Here is an 18,181-nt window from a genome sequence, read left to right as displayed (position 1 = left end):
TGCCTTATTCTTTAGACATATTTAAATACTGAAATAATTATTATAAATTACTCTTTGAGGTAAACGATTCTAAAATCTTAACAAATTGCACTTGAATGACGGTTCCGAAAGTCGTTTGAAGTTATCAGCGCATGGTAAATCGGGTTCGCACGCAAAGTCTCGACTAATGCAGAGATGTGGAATTACATCAAAGCTTCTTTCTAGTACAAAGGTTCTTTTAAAGACTGTAAAACCTCCGAAGAGAATTGCAACTGTGTTTTGCCGGTGGTGGGGCAGGGGGATTGTTGCTCGCCGCTGCTTACACGCCGGAGGGGGGGGGGGGGGACTTTGGGGTTCTAACTGTCGTTCATTCCTTGGGGCACTCCTCTGTTTTCGTGGATGTTTTGCGAAGGAAAAGCATTTCAGGATGTATATTGTATACATTTATCTGACGTTGAATTGAACCTTTGAACCAGAAAGTGTGGGCTTTTCCAATTATAACGGCATCTGATTTTTTTTTTAAAAAAACATATACATTAACTTATATTTGAAATATTTCAAAAATTATATTTTGAACTAAGTAATATAATGAGAAAGTCGACGATTTGTTTGAGGGAAAAAGCAGAGGCCTCCCCGGCGGGGAATTGAACCCCGGTCTCCCGCGTGACAGGCGGGGATACTAACCACTATACTACCGAGGACTCGGCATGCTGAGGCATCCTCAGTACTGCTTATCAGGTTACGCACGTCAGCTTTAGGTTTCTGTGCTTCACGTGGCTAATTCAACCAACCAGCCACTCCAAAGGTTAAATCGCCAAAGAATCTATATCATTTCATTAAAATGTGTTTTTTTAATTTCATTTATTTAAATTGAAACGCGAATTTGCAATCATTTGCAAAAGACTTTTGTTATTCCATTACACTCCTTAACTGGTGAAATTTAACTATAACTTTTCCATAAGATCATTAGAGGTAGAAGCAGAATTAGGCCAGCAGGCCCATCAAGTCTGCTCCACCATTCAATCATGGTTGATCCTTCTTCCCCTCCTCAGCCCAGCTCCCCAGCCTTTTCCCTGTAACCTTTGATACCGTGGCCAATCCAGAACCTATCTAGCTCTGCCTTAAATACACCCGGCAACCTGGCCTCCACTGCGGCACGTGGTAACAAATTCCACAAATTCATCACCTTCTGGCTAAAGAAATTTCTCCGCATCTCTGTTCTAAATAGACGCCCCTCTATCCTGAGGCTTTGCCATCTTGTCCTAAACTCCCCCATCCTTTTCACATCTACTCTGTCGAGGCTCTTCAACATTCAAAAGGTTTCAATGAGATCCCCCCTCATCCTTCTAAATTCCAGTGAGAACAGAACCAGAGCTATCAAATGTTGCTCATATGATAACCCTTTCATTCCCAGAATCATCCTTGTGAACCTCCTCTGGACCCTCTCCGATGCCAGCACAGGGGCCCAAAACTGTTCACAATACTCAAAGTGAGATCTCACCAGTGCCTTATAAAGCCTCAGCATCACATCCTTGCTCTTGTATTCTAGACCTCTTGAAATGAATGCTAACATCACATTTGCCTTCCTCACCACCGACTCAAGTTAACCTTTAGGGTGTTCTACACAAGGACTCCAAAGTCCCTTTGCATCTCAGATTTTTGGATTTTCTCCCCATTTAGAAAATAGTCTGCACATTTATTTGTACTACCAAAGTGCATGACCATGCATTTTCCAACATTGTATTTCATTTGTCACTCTCTTGCCCATTCTCCTAATCTAAGACCTGCATCCTACCTGTTTCCACAACACAACCTGCCCCGCCACCAATCTTCATATCATCTGCAAACTTGGCAATAAATAATTCCATCATCTAAATCATTGATATGCAGCATAAAAAGAAGCAGTCCCAACATCAACACCTGCAGACCACTAGTCACTGGCAGCCAACCAAAGAAGTATCCTTTTATTCCCACTTGCTGCCTTCTACCAATCAGCCAATTCTCTAACCATGCCAGTAACTTTCCTGTAATACCACAGGTTCTTAACTTGGTAAGCAGCCTCAGGAATGGCACCTTGTCAAAGGCCTTCTGAAAGTCCAAATGTACAACATCCTCTGCATCCCATTTATCTATCCTACTTGTAATCTCCTGAAAAAACTTCAAACAGGTTTGTCAGGCAAGACTTTCCCTTAAGGAAACCATGCTGACTTTGTCCTATCTTGTCCTGTATTGCCAGGTAATCCATAACTTCATCCTTAACAATTGACTCCAACATCTTCCCAATCACTGAGATCAGACTAACTGATCTATAATTTACTTTCTGCTACCTTCCTCCTTTCTTAAGGAGTGAAGTGACATTTGCAATTTTCCAGCCCCCTGGCACCATGCTGAAGTCCAATGTTTTTTTGAAAGATCATTACTAATGCCTCCACAATCTCTACCATTACCTCTTTCAGAACCCTAGGATGCAGTTCATCTGGCCTAGGTGACTTATGTACCATTAAGTTTTTCAGCTTTTTGAGCACCTTTTCACTTGTGATAGTAACTGCACTCACTTCTCTTCCCTCACACCATTCATTGACTCTTTGCTTGTGTCTTCCACAGTGAAAACTGATGCAATATACTTACTATCTCCTTGTCTGCCACTATTACTTCTCCGGAACCATTTTTAGTGATCCTATATCCACTCTCATCTCTCTATTTTTTACATACTTGGAAAGGCTTTTACTATCCACTTTAATATTGTTTGCTAGCTTGCTTTCATATTTCATCTTTTCCCTCCTAAAGATTCTTTCAGATGCTCTCTGTAGGTTTTTAAAAACTTCCCAAACCTTTTTCCCAGAAACTCTGCTACTGCTCCTCTGCTGTCATCCCTGCCAGCATTTCCTTCCAGTTTACTTTGGCCAACTCCCCTCTCATACCACTGTAATTTCCCTTACTCCACTGAAATACTGCTACATCAGACTTTATTTTCTCTCTATCAGATTTCAAGTTGAACTCAATTGTATTGTGGTCACTGGTTCCTAAGGGTTCTTTTACCTTCAGCTGCCTAATCACTTCCAGTTTATTACATAACACCCAATCCAGTATATCTGATCCCCTGGTAGGCTCAACAACAAACCATAACATTGCCCTTTTGACACGCCTTTTCTATTGCCCATTGTAATCTATGGTCCACATGCCACCTACCGTTGGGAGGCCTGTACATAACTGCCATCGGGATCCTTTTACCTTTGCAGTTTAACTCAATCCACAAGGATTCATCTTCCAATCCTATGTCACATCTTTCTTCTGATTTGATGCCATTCTTCACCAGCAGAGCCACGCCAGCTCCTCTGCCTACCTTCCTAACCCTCTGATATAACGCGTAACCTTGGACATACAGCTCCCAACCACAACCATCCTTCAGCCACGATTCAGTGATGGCCTGATGATCTGTAATAAATCACCCATCTTATTTCTTATACTCCGTGCATTGCGATATAACACTTTGAGTACTGTATTTGCTATACTTTTTGATTCTGCATCCCTAATGCACTGATACAGATCCTGCTGGCTGCAATTTTGTCCTATCATCTGCCTGCCCTTCCTGCCAGTCTGACTGCACGCTATCTTTGCTTTTTTACCATCCGTCCTATCCTGAGTCCCTTCACTCTGGTTCCCACTTCCCTGCCAAATTAGTTTAAACCGTCCCCAACAACTCTAACAAACCTGCCTATACGTTCAGGTGTACATGTCATACCTCCTCCAGAGGAGATCCCAGTGATCCAAGAATCTGAAGCCCTGCCCCAGTACCAGCTTCTCAGCCACACATTAATCTGTCAGATCGTCCTGTTTCTACCCTCACTGGCACGTGGCACAGGAACCAAGCCAGAAATTTACTACCCGGGAGGTCCTACTTCTCAGCTTTCTGCCTAGCTCCCTGAATTCTCTCTTCAGGATGTCCCAGTTTTAACAAAAAAATCGAACTTAAAAGTACACCTGTTGCTATATTCCACATTATTTTGGTAATGTGGTAGAGGGATAAATATTAGTATCAAGACATTGGGCAGAACTCCCCGAAACTTTCTGCTTTCGAACTCTTCTCAACTCTAACCAAAGGTCACTGAACTGAAACGCAAGACCACAAGAGTTCAAGTTCAGGTTTATTGTCATCTGACTGTACATATACACAACCTATGGAAACAACGTCCCTCCCCACCATGGTACCCACAATACATATATCACACAGAGCAGATCAAGCAAAATATGATCACAAATAAGTTCATAAAATATAATTAGAAATCCATGGGAAGTGTGCAGCACAGACAAACAGTAAGCAGCTCACCGTCCTAATGATGAGACCTGGGTGGTAGCAGGGTATTCACGAGTCTCACAGCCTGGGGGAAGAAGCTGTTACCCAGTCTGGTAATCCTAGTCCTGATGCTTCAGTGCCTCCTTCCTGATGATAGTGGGTCAAAGAGATTGTAGTTTGGGTGGTAGGGATCCTCAACAATTCTCTACAATGCTCCCAGTAAATCTCACAAATAGTGGGGTGTAGGGGGGGAGTGAGACTTCAGTGATCCGCTCGGTGGTTTCCACTGTCCTCAGTAGGATCTTGTAGTCCGATGCCTTGCGGCTTCCGTTCCACACAGTGATGCAGCCAGAGAGGACGCTCTCAATAGAGCTCCTGTAGAAAGGAGAATTAGGCTATTTGGCCCATTGAGGTTGCTTCCCCATTCCAGCATGGCCGATTTACTCTCCTGCTCAACCCAGTTCTCCTGCTTTGATACCCTCTACTAATGAAGAACCCACCAACCTCTGCCTTAAATATACCCAACAACTTGGCCTGCTCACCCGTCCGTGGCAATGAATTCCACAGATTCACCACTTGGCCAAAGAAAATACAGTACTCTTCATCTCTGTTCTACAGAGAGGTCCTTATATTCTGAGGCTGTGCCCTTTCGTCCTAGAGTGATGTTGACACCACTCACCGATCTATCTCATTCCTGTATGCCTCCTCATCACTATCTGAAATTCAGCCAACAACGGTTGTGTCATCGGCAAATTAATAGATGGTGTTTGAGCTGTGTCTGACCACACAGTCGTGGGTGTAGAGAGAGTAAAGCAGTGGGCTAGACATGCATCTTTGAAGTGTGCCCGTGTTGATTGTCAGTGAAGAGCAGATGTTATTTCCTGTCTGCGCTGACTGTGGTCTCCTGATGAGGAAATCAAGGATCCAGTTGCAGAGGGAGGTACAGGCAGTCAAGTTTTGGAGTTTGTTGATGAGTACTGAGGGCATGATTGTGTTGAACGCCCTGCTGCAGTCAATAAACAGCAGCCTGACGTAGGTATTGCTGTTGTCCAGGTGATCCAAGGCTGAGTGGGGAGCCAGGGAGATTGTATCCACTTAGACCTATTGTGACGATAGACAAAGCACAGAGGGTCCAGGTCCTTGCTTAGGCAGGAGTTGCTTCTGGCTGCTCTGGATAATGTAAACTTCCTTGCTGTTGTGGTCAAAAAGCAAGAGTTAGGGGACCAACATTCAGCCCATTGAAACGGTTCTGACCTTCAGAAGGATCCTAGCTGATCTAACAGTCCTCGTCCTCTTCCCCGCAAACCCCCTCTAAGCGATATTAGGAATCTCCGTCTCCCTGTACACTCAGGGCACAACAAACAGACAGACATACTTTATTGAACCCGAGGGAAATTGGGTTTCGTTACAGCCGCACCAACCAAGAGTAGTGAAGAAATATAGCAATATAAAACCATAAATAATTAAATAATAATAAGTAAATCAGGGTGTCTGACACTCCGAGGGAGGAGTTGTAAAGTTTGATGGCCACAGGCAGGAATGACTTCCTATGACGCTCAGTGTTGCATCTCGGTGGAATGAGTCTCTGGCTGAATGTACTCCTGTGCCTAACCAGTACATTATGGAGTGGATGGGAGTCATTGTCCAAGATGGCATGCAACTTGGACAGCATCCTCTTTTCAGACACCACCATCAGAGGATCCAGTTCCACCCCCACAACATCACAGGCCTTACGAATGAGTTTGTTGATTCTGTTGATGTCTGCTACCCTCAGCCTGCTGCCCCAGCACACAACAGCAAACATGATAGCACTGGCCACCACAGACTCGTAGAACATCCTCAGCATCGTCCGGCAGATGTTAAAGGACCTCAGTCTCCTCAGGAAACATTCTGCCAATTACATCCTGGTATGGAGGCGCCAATGCAGAGGATCACAAGAGGCAGCAGTTGCCTCATGGACACAGTCAAGGACATCTTGAAGAGGTAGTACCTCGAGAAGCATTATTCATCATTAAGGATCCTCATCATCTGGGTCTTGCCCTGTTCTCGTTAGGACCATCAGGGAGAAGGCCCACACTCAACGAGTCAGAAACAGCTTCTTCCCCTGAGCCATCAGATTTCTGAATGGTTCATGAAGCCACGAACGTTACCCCTTCATGTCTTACATTGTACTGTTGCCACAAAACAACAGATTTCATGACATACGTTTGTGATAATAAACCTGATTTTTGATTCTGACAATTGGCTGGAGGAACTCCAGCTGGTCAAGTGGCATTTGTGGAGAGACAGGAATTCTTGACACCACAAGCAAAAGCCCTCCCCATCATGGAGCGCCTTTACATGGAGCACTGGCATGAGAAAGCAGCTTCCATCATCAAGGACCCCCATTATCCAGGCAATACTCTGTTCTGTCATCAGGCAGGAGGTACAGATGCCTCAGGTCCTACGCCACCAGGGTCAGGAACAGTTATTCTTGGTGGTGAAATCGACAAAGCTGTTAAGTGATGATGCTTCCTCTCAGAGGGTATTTAGAATCACAATCAGGTTTATTATCACTGGCATATGACGTGAAATTTGTTAACTTAACAGCAGCAGTTCAATGCAATACATAATATAGAAAGAAAAAGATAGATAAGTAAATCAATAATAGTAAGTAGAAACATATATTAAATAGATCAAAAATAGTGCAGAACAGAAATAATATAGAAAATAGTGACATGGTGTTCATGAGTTCAAAGTCCATTTAGGAATTGGATGGCAGAGGGGAAGAAATGTTCCTGAATCGCTGAGTGTGTGCCTGCAGGCTTCTGTACCTCCTACCTGATGGTAACAGTGTGAAGAGGGCATGTCCTGGCTGATGGGGCTCCTTAATAATGGACGTCACCTTTCTGAGGCACCGCTCTTTGAAGATGTCTTGGATACTATGGAGGCTAGTACCCAAGATGGAGCTAAATAATTTTACAACTTTCTGTAGCTTCTTTCATTCAGGGGTTCACAACACAGGTTTCATCACCCAGGAGTTGGTGAACATTGAGAATTCTCTGTCCAAGAGGTCTGCAGAGTCACAAAGCGCTGGAAGCACTTGGCAGGCAGACAACATTGGTGGAAGAAACAGAAACAAAGTGAAACTTTCAGATCAAAAATGTTTTGACAATGTTTGACGCAGTTACTCCTGTTTCTCTTTTGGCGGATGCTGCCTGACCTGCTGTGTATTCTCTGTTCAATTACAGGTATTCAGCAGCTGCAGCTTTATTGATTTTTCTCAGCTGTGGTGAGCCAGTTGCTGAACACATTCAGGACAGAGATAGGTAGATATAAAATAAATCATGAGATGTGGGTTGATGAAGAAAAATATTCCTGAGATAAGAAATAAGTCAGGAACATGAAAGTTAGCACAGCGAGTGGTATGGCCATTTCTTGCTTACATTTCTTATGGATATTAAAGTAGACCTGGCTGCATCATGACAAAGTAAAAATGTTTCAAGGAGACACAAAAATCTGCAGAACCTCCCACAAAAGAAAACAAATTTCATGTCGTATGTGAGTGAGGATAAACCGAATTTTGATCCGAGTCTCTATTGTGGGCTGAGAGTGGGAAGGGGGCAGGAAGAGGGGAACCATAGTTGGGGGAGAAAAGGGAATGGAGAGGGGAGGGAGCAAGAAGCATCAGAGAGACTTCTGTGATGACCAATGAACCAATTGTTTGGAATCAAATGGCCTTGCCTGTTGTCTCCGGGATTGGGTGTGTCTGTACCTGCACCACCCCTTGCCCCTGGCACTGCTTCTCTGCCATCTGTCCCACACCCCTCCAGCGGCGCTCCAGCCTCACCATTCTCAACATCTTTTGCTCCCACCAAATTTACAAACTTGCGCTCCACTCCACGTTGACAAATACAGTACTGTGCTTTGATAATAAATTTACTTTGAACTTCTGGCTTTCATCAGTCAGGGCACTGAGTGAAGACATTAGTGAGGCTACACCTAAAATATTATGTACAGTTGGTAGCGTTACAGGAAATGCATCAAGCTGGAAAGATGAACAAGAATGCTACAAGTATCTGGGAGTACAGTTAGACGAGAAGCTAGACTGGACTGCCAACACAGATGCCTTGTGCAGGAAGGCACAGAGTCGACTGTACTTCCTAAGAAGGTTGGCGTCATTCAATGTCTGTAGTGAGATGCTGAAGATGTTCTATAGGTCAGTTGTGGAGAGCGCCCTCTTCTTTGTGGTGGCGTGTTGGGGAGGAAGCATTAAGAAGAGGGACGCCTCACGTCTTAATAAGCTGGTAAGGAAGGCGGGCTCTGTCGTGGGCAAAGTACTGGAGAGTTTAACATTGGTAGCTGAGCGAAGGGCGCTGAGTAGGCTACGGTCAATTATGGATAACTCTGAACATCCTCTACATAGCACCATCCAGAGACAGAGAAGCAGTTTCAGCGACAGGTTACTATCGATACAATGCTCCTCAGACAGGATGAAGAGGTCAATACTCCCCAATGCCATTAGGCTTTACAATTCTACCGCCAGGACTTAAGAACTTTTTAAAAGCTATTATTAATGCTTTTTGAGATAGTGATTTAGATGCATATCATATTTTTTACTGAGTTAAGTATTGTATGTAATTAGTTTTGCTACAACAAGTGTATGGGACATTGGAAAAAAAGTTGAATTTCCCCATGGGGATGAATAAAGTATCTATCTATCTATCTATCTACCAGAACTTGAGAGTTTTAGGAAGAGGTTGTGTGGTGAACTAGATATACCTGTCTGACTGCTCCTGTGGCTCCTCCCACAGACCCTGCTGACTGCTCCTGTGGCTCCTCCCACAGACCCCTGTATAAAGGCGACTGTGGGCTGCTGCTCTCCCTCATTTTCCCCAGGATGTAGTGCTGTTTATTCTTCCAGTCAATAAAAGCCGATATCTCACTTCCTAAGTCTCAGCGTGAGTTATTGATGGTGCATCAGGTTGGTAGGCTAGGACTCTACTCCTTGGAGTGTAGGAGACTGAGGGGTGAGCTTAAGGAGTTGTATAAAGTCATGAGGGGTATAGATAGGGTGAATACACAGTCTTTTTTCCTAGTGTTGGGAGAATCAAAAACAAAAGGGCATAGGTTTAGGGTGAGAGGGGAAATGTTTAAAAGGGACCCAATGGGCAACTTGCTCACACATAGTGGTGTGTGTATATGGTAAAAGCTGCCAGAAGAAGAAGTTGAAGCAATAACAACAGTTAAAAGACAGCTCGATAAATACATGGATAGGAAAGACTTAAGGATGTGGGCCAAACTTCGCAAATGGAATTAGCTTAGATGGGAATCTTGGTCAGCATGGACAAACTGGGTCGAAGGGTTGTTGCTGATAATTTTATGAGAAACGGGTCCTGGGGCTAATTTTGCATCACTGGGGATTACAGTTTAGGTCCCCGGACTCGCCGCGCATGCGTACAGTGGCTCGGACCGGAGGCGGGCTGGACGCGGGTGGTACATTAAACCTCTTCCCCCGTTCCACGCACACCGGCGGTGTTCACACCTTGGTTCCCCTCATCTCCAGTGGACGGACGGTTCCGGGGCCCGCGACCTTATTTCCCGGGAGGTAAAAAAAAAATGCAAAAACGAATGAAATAAAACCAACAAAGTTAGATTTCCAGGGCTGGGGGGACTACAGAGGGATGCGGCTTTTGTCGGCAGAAGAATTGCGGGTGGGAAGCTATCTGAAATGTAAAGGTTTTCTTCTCCAGGGATGAGGCAGTAACTTGGGAGCATGCCCGCATTTCTCCTCGTCTTCCACAATCTCCCCTTCCTCCCTGAACGTCTGACCCCTCTCCCTCCTGAGTGTCTGTGGAGGAGACACAAGAGAACCTCCTGGAATCAGATTGATGCTCATGGGATCATACCTTGCACAGGTTGGCTGCCATTCTCAGACATTTCAACATCTGGCCCCACGTCAGAAGTAGTTTATTGTTTGCAACGTGCTGAAAGGTCCTATTTGAGGTTTTCATTGTGTGTGTGTGTGTGGCTGACTGAGGTGGGGGTGGGTGACATTGCAATGTAGGAGCCCATTCACCAGGATCTGTAGCTATTAAACTATACATTCAGTCCATCATTTTCTGCCCCATTAAAATGAAGTTCCTGAATTCTCAGAAGCTGTTTATCCATATCTTACTCTGTTCTCCTTCCCAGGTTATGGATAGGCGAAAACCAGAGTCACAGTGGTGGCCCAGGATATAGCACAATGCTGCAGAGTGAATGGAGCTTGGACAATGCTCTACCCATCCCCCAACTCCCTCGTCCTTGGGCAAAGGCTGTTGTTGCTTCACTGGCCCTTCTGTGCTTCGGCATCAGTTACGATGGAGACTTTGTCTTTGACGATTCAGAGGCTATAATCAACAATATGGTATGAGATTAAAATTTGAAAATCCTGGTACTTAAAACTAGTTAATATTGTACATCTATCACCTACCAGTTTGCACTCCTTCTCCCTCCCTATCCCCTTTGATTTGGGCTTCTGTCCTCTTTCCTTCTGGACCTGATGAAGGGTCTCAGCCCGAAATGTCAACCGTGTATTTCTCTCCATAGATGTTGCCTGACCTGCTGAGCTCCTGCAGCTTTGTTTAGGCATACAGTACAGACAAGCATTTTTAGCCTAACGAACTGTGTCACACCGTAACCCACCTATTTAGCCCCAAACTAATCACAGGACAATTTATAATTAACTTTCTAACCGGTACATCTTTGTACTGTGGGAGGAGCCAGAGCCCCCAGAAGAACCCAACGTGCACATGGGAAGAATGTACAAGTTTTCTTATAGAGGATGTCAGAATTGAACTCCGAACTACAATGCCCTGAGCTGCCATGGTGTCCCACTAACTGCTATGCTATTGTGACGCCCTTTTTTGTGTGTCTTGCTCAAGAAAATGGGGAATCTTATGTAATGTGCCTAGGCAGGTAGTTGGAATGTCAGTGGGAGTGCATTGATCCTAACTTTGTGACTTTCAAGACAGTTACAGGAAGAGCTAAGGATGGCTTGTAAATTCAGGTCCTAAATTGAAGGCTGATTTCAGTAATAATAAGGCAGGACCAGGCAGACATAGATCTGGAAGAATAACAATCACCTTTCAAGTGGGCTGCATAGTGGTTAGCACAGGGCTTTACAGTACAGGCAATACGGGTTCAATTCCCACCAGTGCCTGTTTGCACTTTCTCCCTGTGGCTGTGTGGGGTTTCCTCCGTCTGCTCCAGATTCCACCCACAATCCAAAGACATGCCGGTTGGTAGGTTAATAGGCCATTGTAAATTGTCCTGTAATTAAGCTAGGATTAAATTGGGGGATTGCTGGGTGGTGTGGGAAAAATGGACTGGAAGGGCCTATTCCACACAGTATCTCAACAAACAAGTAAGCAATTCCAAGGGAACTCAGATGTCATGGGATCTTGTAGGGCCAGGTAAAGGAAGGAAGCATATGGCAGTTAAAGGAGCTGGGAACAGGGGAGTATTGGGAGTGTGTGGGGTACTTAAAAATAAATTAGAAGGGCAAAAGGGGGCTAAAATGAGTCCATCTGCCTGATTTCATGATAGCTGTGTGAAAATGGTTTGTCGATCATTTAACTTTTGGCGTTTCTTTTGTGTGTCAGGACCTTAGACCAGAAACATCACTTGGCAACCTTTGGGAGCATGACTTCTGGGGAACTAATCTTATTAGCAATACCAGTCACAAATCCTACCGACCACTTACAGTGCTAACGTTCAGGTAAGTCTGTGTGTTATTGTGAAAGGACTTGGTCCATTTTTTAAATTCAGCTTTCAATCTGTGATCCATCCTCCTCTGTTGGCAATACAAGCCTGTTTTAGGAATGCACGAGAGACTGCAGATGCTTTAAATCTAGAGCAACGCACAAAGGCACTTTGTGAAGAAATTGATGAACTCTGCACAGGCGCAGGAAGCAGCACCAATGCAGTCGTCCGTGTAGTGGAGAAAGGGTTAGGGAGTAGTTCCAGAGTAGGTTTGGAACATGCATGGTCCCTGCTGCCAACGAGAAGGCAGGCCTAACTGGGGCTCATGTTTGTGAAGGGCCAAGACAGAAGTTGTTGAGTGTAAGCACAACAGAGGGGAATGGTGGTGGAGAGTAACTAGTTGGATCTGTTTTCCAGAAAGAACCAAAGTCCTGAGGCCTTCCTGATGAGGGATAAAAGTGTAAATGAAGTCCTCTCACTTGCAGCTATCATTTTGCCAGAACACAACAAATCCACGCCTCCAGTTTAGAATCTCAACCCGAGGACCAGTTCTATCCTTCTCCATAATTATCTTGAACGTACTGGAATTATGATCACTAGATCCAAAGTATTCCCCTGCACACACTCTTACCAGTCCTATCTCATTCCCTAATATCCAATATTACGCCCTGTCTAGTTGGGACCTCTGCATATTGATTAAGGGAACTTTCCTAAACAAATTTGACAAACTTTGTCCCATTCAATCCTTTTGCAGTTTGGGAGTCCCAGCCAGTATGTGGAAAGTTAAGATCACCTATTATTGCAACCTTGTGTTTCTTGCTATCTTCTAGCTCTCTACAGATTTGCTCCTCTAAATCCCTTTCTTGTTCCTCAGTTCCACCCATAGAGCCTCGGTAGGCGGGCTCTCCAGCCTATCCTGTCTGAGCAACACCGTGACACTTACCCTGATGAGTAATGCTACCCGTCCCTCCTTTAACACCTGCCCCTCTATTGAAGCTAAAACAAAACCCTGGGATATTAAGCTGCCAGTTGTGCCTTTTCTATAACCAAGTCTCACTAATGGCTAAAATATATTTCCACATGCTGATCCCCACTAAAAACCAGGGGTTCCCAACCCAGGCTCCACGGACCCCTTGCTTATTGCAAGCTTCATGGCAGGCTGTGATTTGACCTCTCGGTGTTCTCTGCCATACATGTGTAAAAATTTGCATAGGTATTCAGTGGCATGCATCAATGCGTTGCTGCTCCTGAGATGTCAACACCCAGGAGCTTGAAGCTATTATCCTTTCCACATCAAATCAACGAGGTGCAATGCTTGTACGTGCAGGGTGTATTAGTCATAACACACCCCTGTTTACTTGTTACTTAGGCTACATCCACACTAGACCGGATAATTTTGAAAACGCCGGTTTCGCATAAAAACAATAGGCATCCACGCTAGGCGTTTTCAAAAATATCTCTGTCCACATTGAAACGGATATTTTGGCGAATCTCCTCCTACTGCGCATGCGCAGGATACATCTACCGAAAACAAGCGACATGTTTGGTGTCGAATCTCGCTATGAAAGACGGTGCGTGTTTGTTCAGTTACAGACTAGATAAACTTAAAAGGATATTGCCAAACGACGGACAGCTGTTGGCTCTCGCGCAGGAGAACTTAAAAGTTAAAAAAAAAAACAAATACTGGAGCATATGGAGGCAACCGATAGGGAGTTCATGCACAGTATGACCCGGCTGATGACAAACATTGAAAAACTGACGAACTCTGTTGCATTAATAAAGCACCTTGTTAAATGTGTAAAACATGTCTGCATCAGTGTTATCTTGTATTTCCATGGTTTACATTAGGCTGTTAAACATCTATTGTCAGAGAAGTATTTGCATAAATAGGTAAACCACCTTCATACAAGCAAGGACAGAAAACAGGGCAAAGTGAATATACTTATTTATTCAGTAAGTTATGGGTCAAAGTATTTGGTGAGTACATTTCTAACTCTTCTGGCTTCAGTCTTGTTGCCATCTGTTCTGAAATTGTTAGATTGTGTGTGGGGTTTGTGTTCAGGAAAACAATGAAATGGCATGCTGCCGTCTGACAGTGTTTTCAGATTTTTCTCGTTACCCCATCCACACTGATCTGCCCAAGCGGTGTTTTCAAAGTTACACACCCTGGACAGCGTTTCTGAAAAGCTCCGGTTTCGGGGGATGCAAACACTGTTTTAGTGTGGACAGAGGGTAAAAACGAAGAGAAAAAGCTTCGGTCACGGATTTATCCGATGTAGTGTGGACGTAGCCTCAGGTGCCTTAACAAGTGTGTGGTCCTAATTGTATATTCAAGTCCAAGGAGAATTAGATCAATGGTCTTTAACAGCTGTTTTACCTGGTAACATAACATAGGAGAGGCTGCATAGACTAGGCCTGGGTTCTCTAGGTTTAAGAAGGATATTGGTCACCCATCTTGTGAAATGAGCTTACAGAGGAAGGTGTAGAGGCAGGAATGATTACAATGTTTAAAGGACATTTACAAAGGTTTCGAGGGATGTTGGCCGAATGCAGGCAATTGCGGCTAGCTTGAATAAGCGAGGTGATCTGAAGGGCCTATTTTTATCTTGTGTAATATAACTCTTGAAAAGACATGATGTCTTTAACACCTAGAATATTCTCATGGGCTTAAACAAGCTATATGCAGGAAAAACATATCCTTGGCTAGGGAATCTGAAATCAGGGGGTCACAATCTCCAAATAAGGTCCATTTAGGACTGGATAAGGAGAGCCATCTTCATTCAGAAGTTGGAGAAACTTTAAAATTCTTTAGCCCAGAGTACTGTGGTCACTGTATCCATTCAAGACATTGATAGATTTCTGGCTATTAAGGAAATCAAGAGATCTGGGAATAAGCAGGAGAAGGTGACGTTGAAGTGAGAGTTTAGCCATGATCTTGATGAATGCTATAGCAGGCAAAAAGGGCCAAATGGCAGCCTTCTGCTTCTATTTTGTGTGTACTTAAAGTACATTCATATAACATATCACCATATCATAGCACGCTTCTGCATAAGTTTTTGAATTGTCTGTGTTTTCTTTTAGATTGAACTATCTTGTGGCTGGAGGATTGCACCCAATTGGGTTTCATGTCGTCAACATCGCACTGCACAGTGTCATTTCTGTAATGATGCTCGATGTGTTCTCGGTACTTCTGGGTGGTCTGGTACATGATGAAAGAGGGAAGCTGCTTAATAAGGCGCCAAAAGCATCATTTCTAGCTGCTTTGCTCTTTGCCGTTCATCCAGTGCACACTGAGAGTGTAAGTGGGCACTTGAAGTCATGTTTAAGACACGACTGGTGGGGTCACATCTGTTTATATCGTAATAGTTGTGTCCATCACTAACACTACACTTTCATATTTCACCTAGGCAGCTCAAGTACTGTAATGGAAGTTCAAATTTATTTCATTTTTAGTAGGAAGGATAGTTTTCAATCTGCAGGAACTTTATTTATCTTTGATAATGGTCCAAGATTTTTGATTAGACAGATTTTGACATGGAGCTACATTATAGGGCACAGAGGCAAGGGATCAGTGCTTGTTTGTGGAAGGATAGGGTCCCAAAGAACAAGGAGAGGGAATTCCAGAGCATAGGAGCTGGGCCACTGAAGGACACCTGTGTATGGGGAATCAATAGAGACTGGTATTGGAAGTAATCACATTTTGTTGGGATTTTTTTGGCTGGAAGAGATAACAGAGGTCGGGAAGTGCCAGCCCTGAAGGAAGGATTTAAATGTAGGGTGAGGATTTTAAAATGGAGATGTTACTATACAGGGGACCAGTGAAGATCAGCCCGCAAATGGTGAGTGCGATGTGGTGGGAGTTAGGACATGGGCAGCAGATCTTGTGACGAGCTGAAAGTCAGGGAGGGTAAAGATTGGGCAAAACGGCGTGCATTACATTGACTGCCTAACATTGACAAGAGCACCTTTCTGATTTATGTCTTCCAGGTTGCTGGTATTGTTGGCAGAGCAGACCTGCTTTGTGCTCTGTTCTTTTTGTTGTCCTTCATCAGTTACTGTAAAGCCTTCAGAAAGTGTACGTATAATTGTTAAGTGTCGTTGTTTGTAGAATGCTTGTACCACACATCCTGGAGATCGCTGCTTGCAAGTAGAGACAGTGCCAAAGTCTAAGGCATATATAGCTAGGGTACCTAAGACTTTTGCACAGTACTGTATTTGTCAATGTGGAGCACAGTGAGTCTGTAAATCTGGCAGGAGTAAAGGATGTTGGAAAAGGTGAGGATGGATTGGCACGGGAGGAGTGTGGGACAGATGGTAGAGAATGTGTGTGGGGGTGGTAGGTGGCATGGGTGCAGACACATCCAGCCCCGAGACATTGGGCAAGGTTACATGATTCCAGTCAATTGCTTTATTGATCATGACAGAATGTCTCTCTGGTGCTTCCCGCTCCTTCCCCTTTTTCCAACCATGATTTCCCTCTCCCTGCTCCCCTCCCACTCTCAGTCCACAATAGAGACCCATATCAGATCAGGTGCATCGTCACTCGCATACGTCATGCTGCAGCAGTACAGTACAATATGTAAAATTACTGCAGTACTGTGCAAAGGTCTGGGGCACCCTAGCTATATATATCTGTGCCTAAGACTTTTGCACAGTACTGTAGATAGTGGAGTGGACTAGTTAATTTGACCATGGAAGACATGGGATCGTGTCGAAGAGCAAGGCCTGGGTGGGATTTGGTTGTTGCAGTTCAGAAATGCTTATTATGATACTGCTTTTATGCCGTGGTAGATGCAGATGAGAATTAAGGCTAATAATTGCTTTATATGTTATTCTAGATCATGTGGCTGCAGAGTTCTCCCTTTGCTGGATTTTTGCCAGCCTGTTGCTTTGTGCAGTTGCAATGCTTTGCAAGGAGCAGGGTATCACGGTGCTGGTGAGAAAGTTTGTTGCTTACAGTTGGAAACTGATGCTGTACTTTTCTGTCTGCTGCAGTTGTTCATGTTCACTGTCCGTGTTGTCTGTTCTCACAGGGTGTAAACATAGTGTTTGATGCACTAGTGGTTTGCCAAGTGGATATCTTACAGCTCGGAGTAACCCTGTTAGGGAAAGACAAAACATCTGAGGTAAAAAATGACTCTCCTATTACGTCTCATTCAGGACATCCTGATATGCTGTAAAGTTAACGATATACTTTTCAAGTCTGCTTATTGTTGTAATGTGACATACACCGCTCCTAATTCCACACAAAGTAAGTTCCCGCGAACAGCAGTGTGATAATCTCCCTTTATCGTGATTTTGGTTGATTCAGGGATGAATAGAGACTCTAGGAAAGAAGAAATAACTAGGGAAATTAGAGGTTCAGCACTCCATATTCCTCCTGGGTGCTCTCAACCTGGTGGCATCAACATTAAATTCTTTGGCAATCGCTCTTTCTCTTTCCATTTGCCCCTCTTTTCTCTCTCCACCTGATCCAGCTGGCCCCCATCATGGTAACACTTTCCTGTTCCTCACCCGCTCCATCTGCCCATCGCCAGCACACCCCTTCAGCTGGTTCATCTCCCCATCTCTCTGTAGTCCATGCTTTACCTTCCTCTCCTATCAGATCCCATCTTCTCCAGCCCCTTTGTCACTTTCACCAGTCACCGCCCAGCTTCTGACATCATTACCACTCACCCCTCCCCTCACCAGCGCATCATCTCCTCACCTGGATCCACTCTTGCTTCACCCTTCACCGCTACCGCCAACCCTTTTTATACTGGCCTCCTCTTTTTTTCAGTCCAAATGAAAAGTCTTAACCCAGAAGAATCAACTGTTCATTTTCCTCCACAGACGCTACTCAACCCATTGAGTTTCTCCAACAGATTGTCCTTCTAGATTCTAGCATCTGCAGTCACTTGTGTCTGAGATTAAGCTGGATAGACGCACAAAGGTGAGGGAGAGTTGGTGATGGGGAGAGGAGGAAGAAAAGTGGGAGATGGTTTCTGTTGAAACACCAGCTTGGAGCAGAGGAGCTGGATAAAATCGGGATAAAGGAAGGAACTGGAGGATATAGTTGGAATAGGTGATGAGGATTGTGGGAGGGCTGGTATGGAGTATGTTGTGCTGAAGATTCTGAGCAACTTAATTGCACTTGAAGGCCTGTTTCTGTGCAGTACGTTCTGTGTAATTTTATTTTAGAGT

At 44.3% G+C, this 18,181-nt stretch overlaps 1 protein-coding gene and 1 non-coding gene across 5 annotated transcripts in view; one reads left to right on the top strand and one right to left on the bottom strand.

The window, feature by feature from the left end:
• Positions 1 to 608: 608 nt before the first annotated feature.
• Positions 609 to 680, bottom strand: trnad-guc (transfer RNA aspartic acid (anticodon GUC)). Its single transcript has one exon. It is a non-coding gene; the product is annotated as a tRNA-Asp (tRNA).
• A 9,069-nt stretch (positions 681 to 9,749) lies between these two features.
• Positions 9,750 to 18,181, top strand: part of tmtc4 (transmembrane O-mannosyltransferase targeting cadherins 4) — a 40,640-nt gene continuing 32,208 nt past the window's right edge. For 2 of the 4 annotated variants that reach the window (XM_073028803.1, XM_073028806.1), the window contains exons 1-7: positions 9,750 to 9,860; positions 10,448 to 10,661; positions 11,899 to 12,014; positions 15,080 to 15,296; positions 15,986 to 16,073; positions 16,837 to 16,934; positions 17,032 to 17,124. In XM_073028803.1, coding sequence (XP_072884904.1) covers positions 10,500 to 10,661; positions 11,899 to 12,014; positions 15,080 to 15,296; positions 15,986 to 16,073; positions 16,837 to 16,934; positions 17,032 to 17,124 — 774 coding nt within the window. In that variant the 5' untranslated portion in view covers positions 9,750 to 9,860; positions 10,448 to 10,499. Of the gene's footprint in view, positions 9,861 to 9,883; positions 10,171 to 10,447; positions 10,662 to 11,898; positions 12,015 to 15,079; positions 15,297 to 15,985; positions 16,074 to 16,836; positions 16,935 to 17,031; positions 17,125 to 18,181 lie in introns of those variants that run through there. The other 2 variants (XM_073028804.1, XM_073028805.1) reach the window with 2 other exon arrangements.

This window comes from Hemitrygon akajei, chromosome 2 (assembly GCF_048418815.1).
Source record: "Hemitrygon akajei chromosome 2, sHemAka1.3, whole genome shotgun sequence".
Lineage (NCBI taxonomy): Eukaryota > Metazoa > Chordata > Chondrichthyes > Myliobatiformes > Dasyatidae > Hemitrygon > Hemitrygon akajei.
This window is presented reverse-complemented; position numbering and strand designations above follow the sequence as displayed.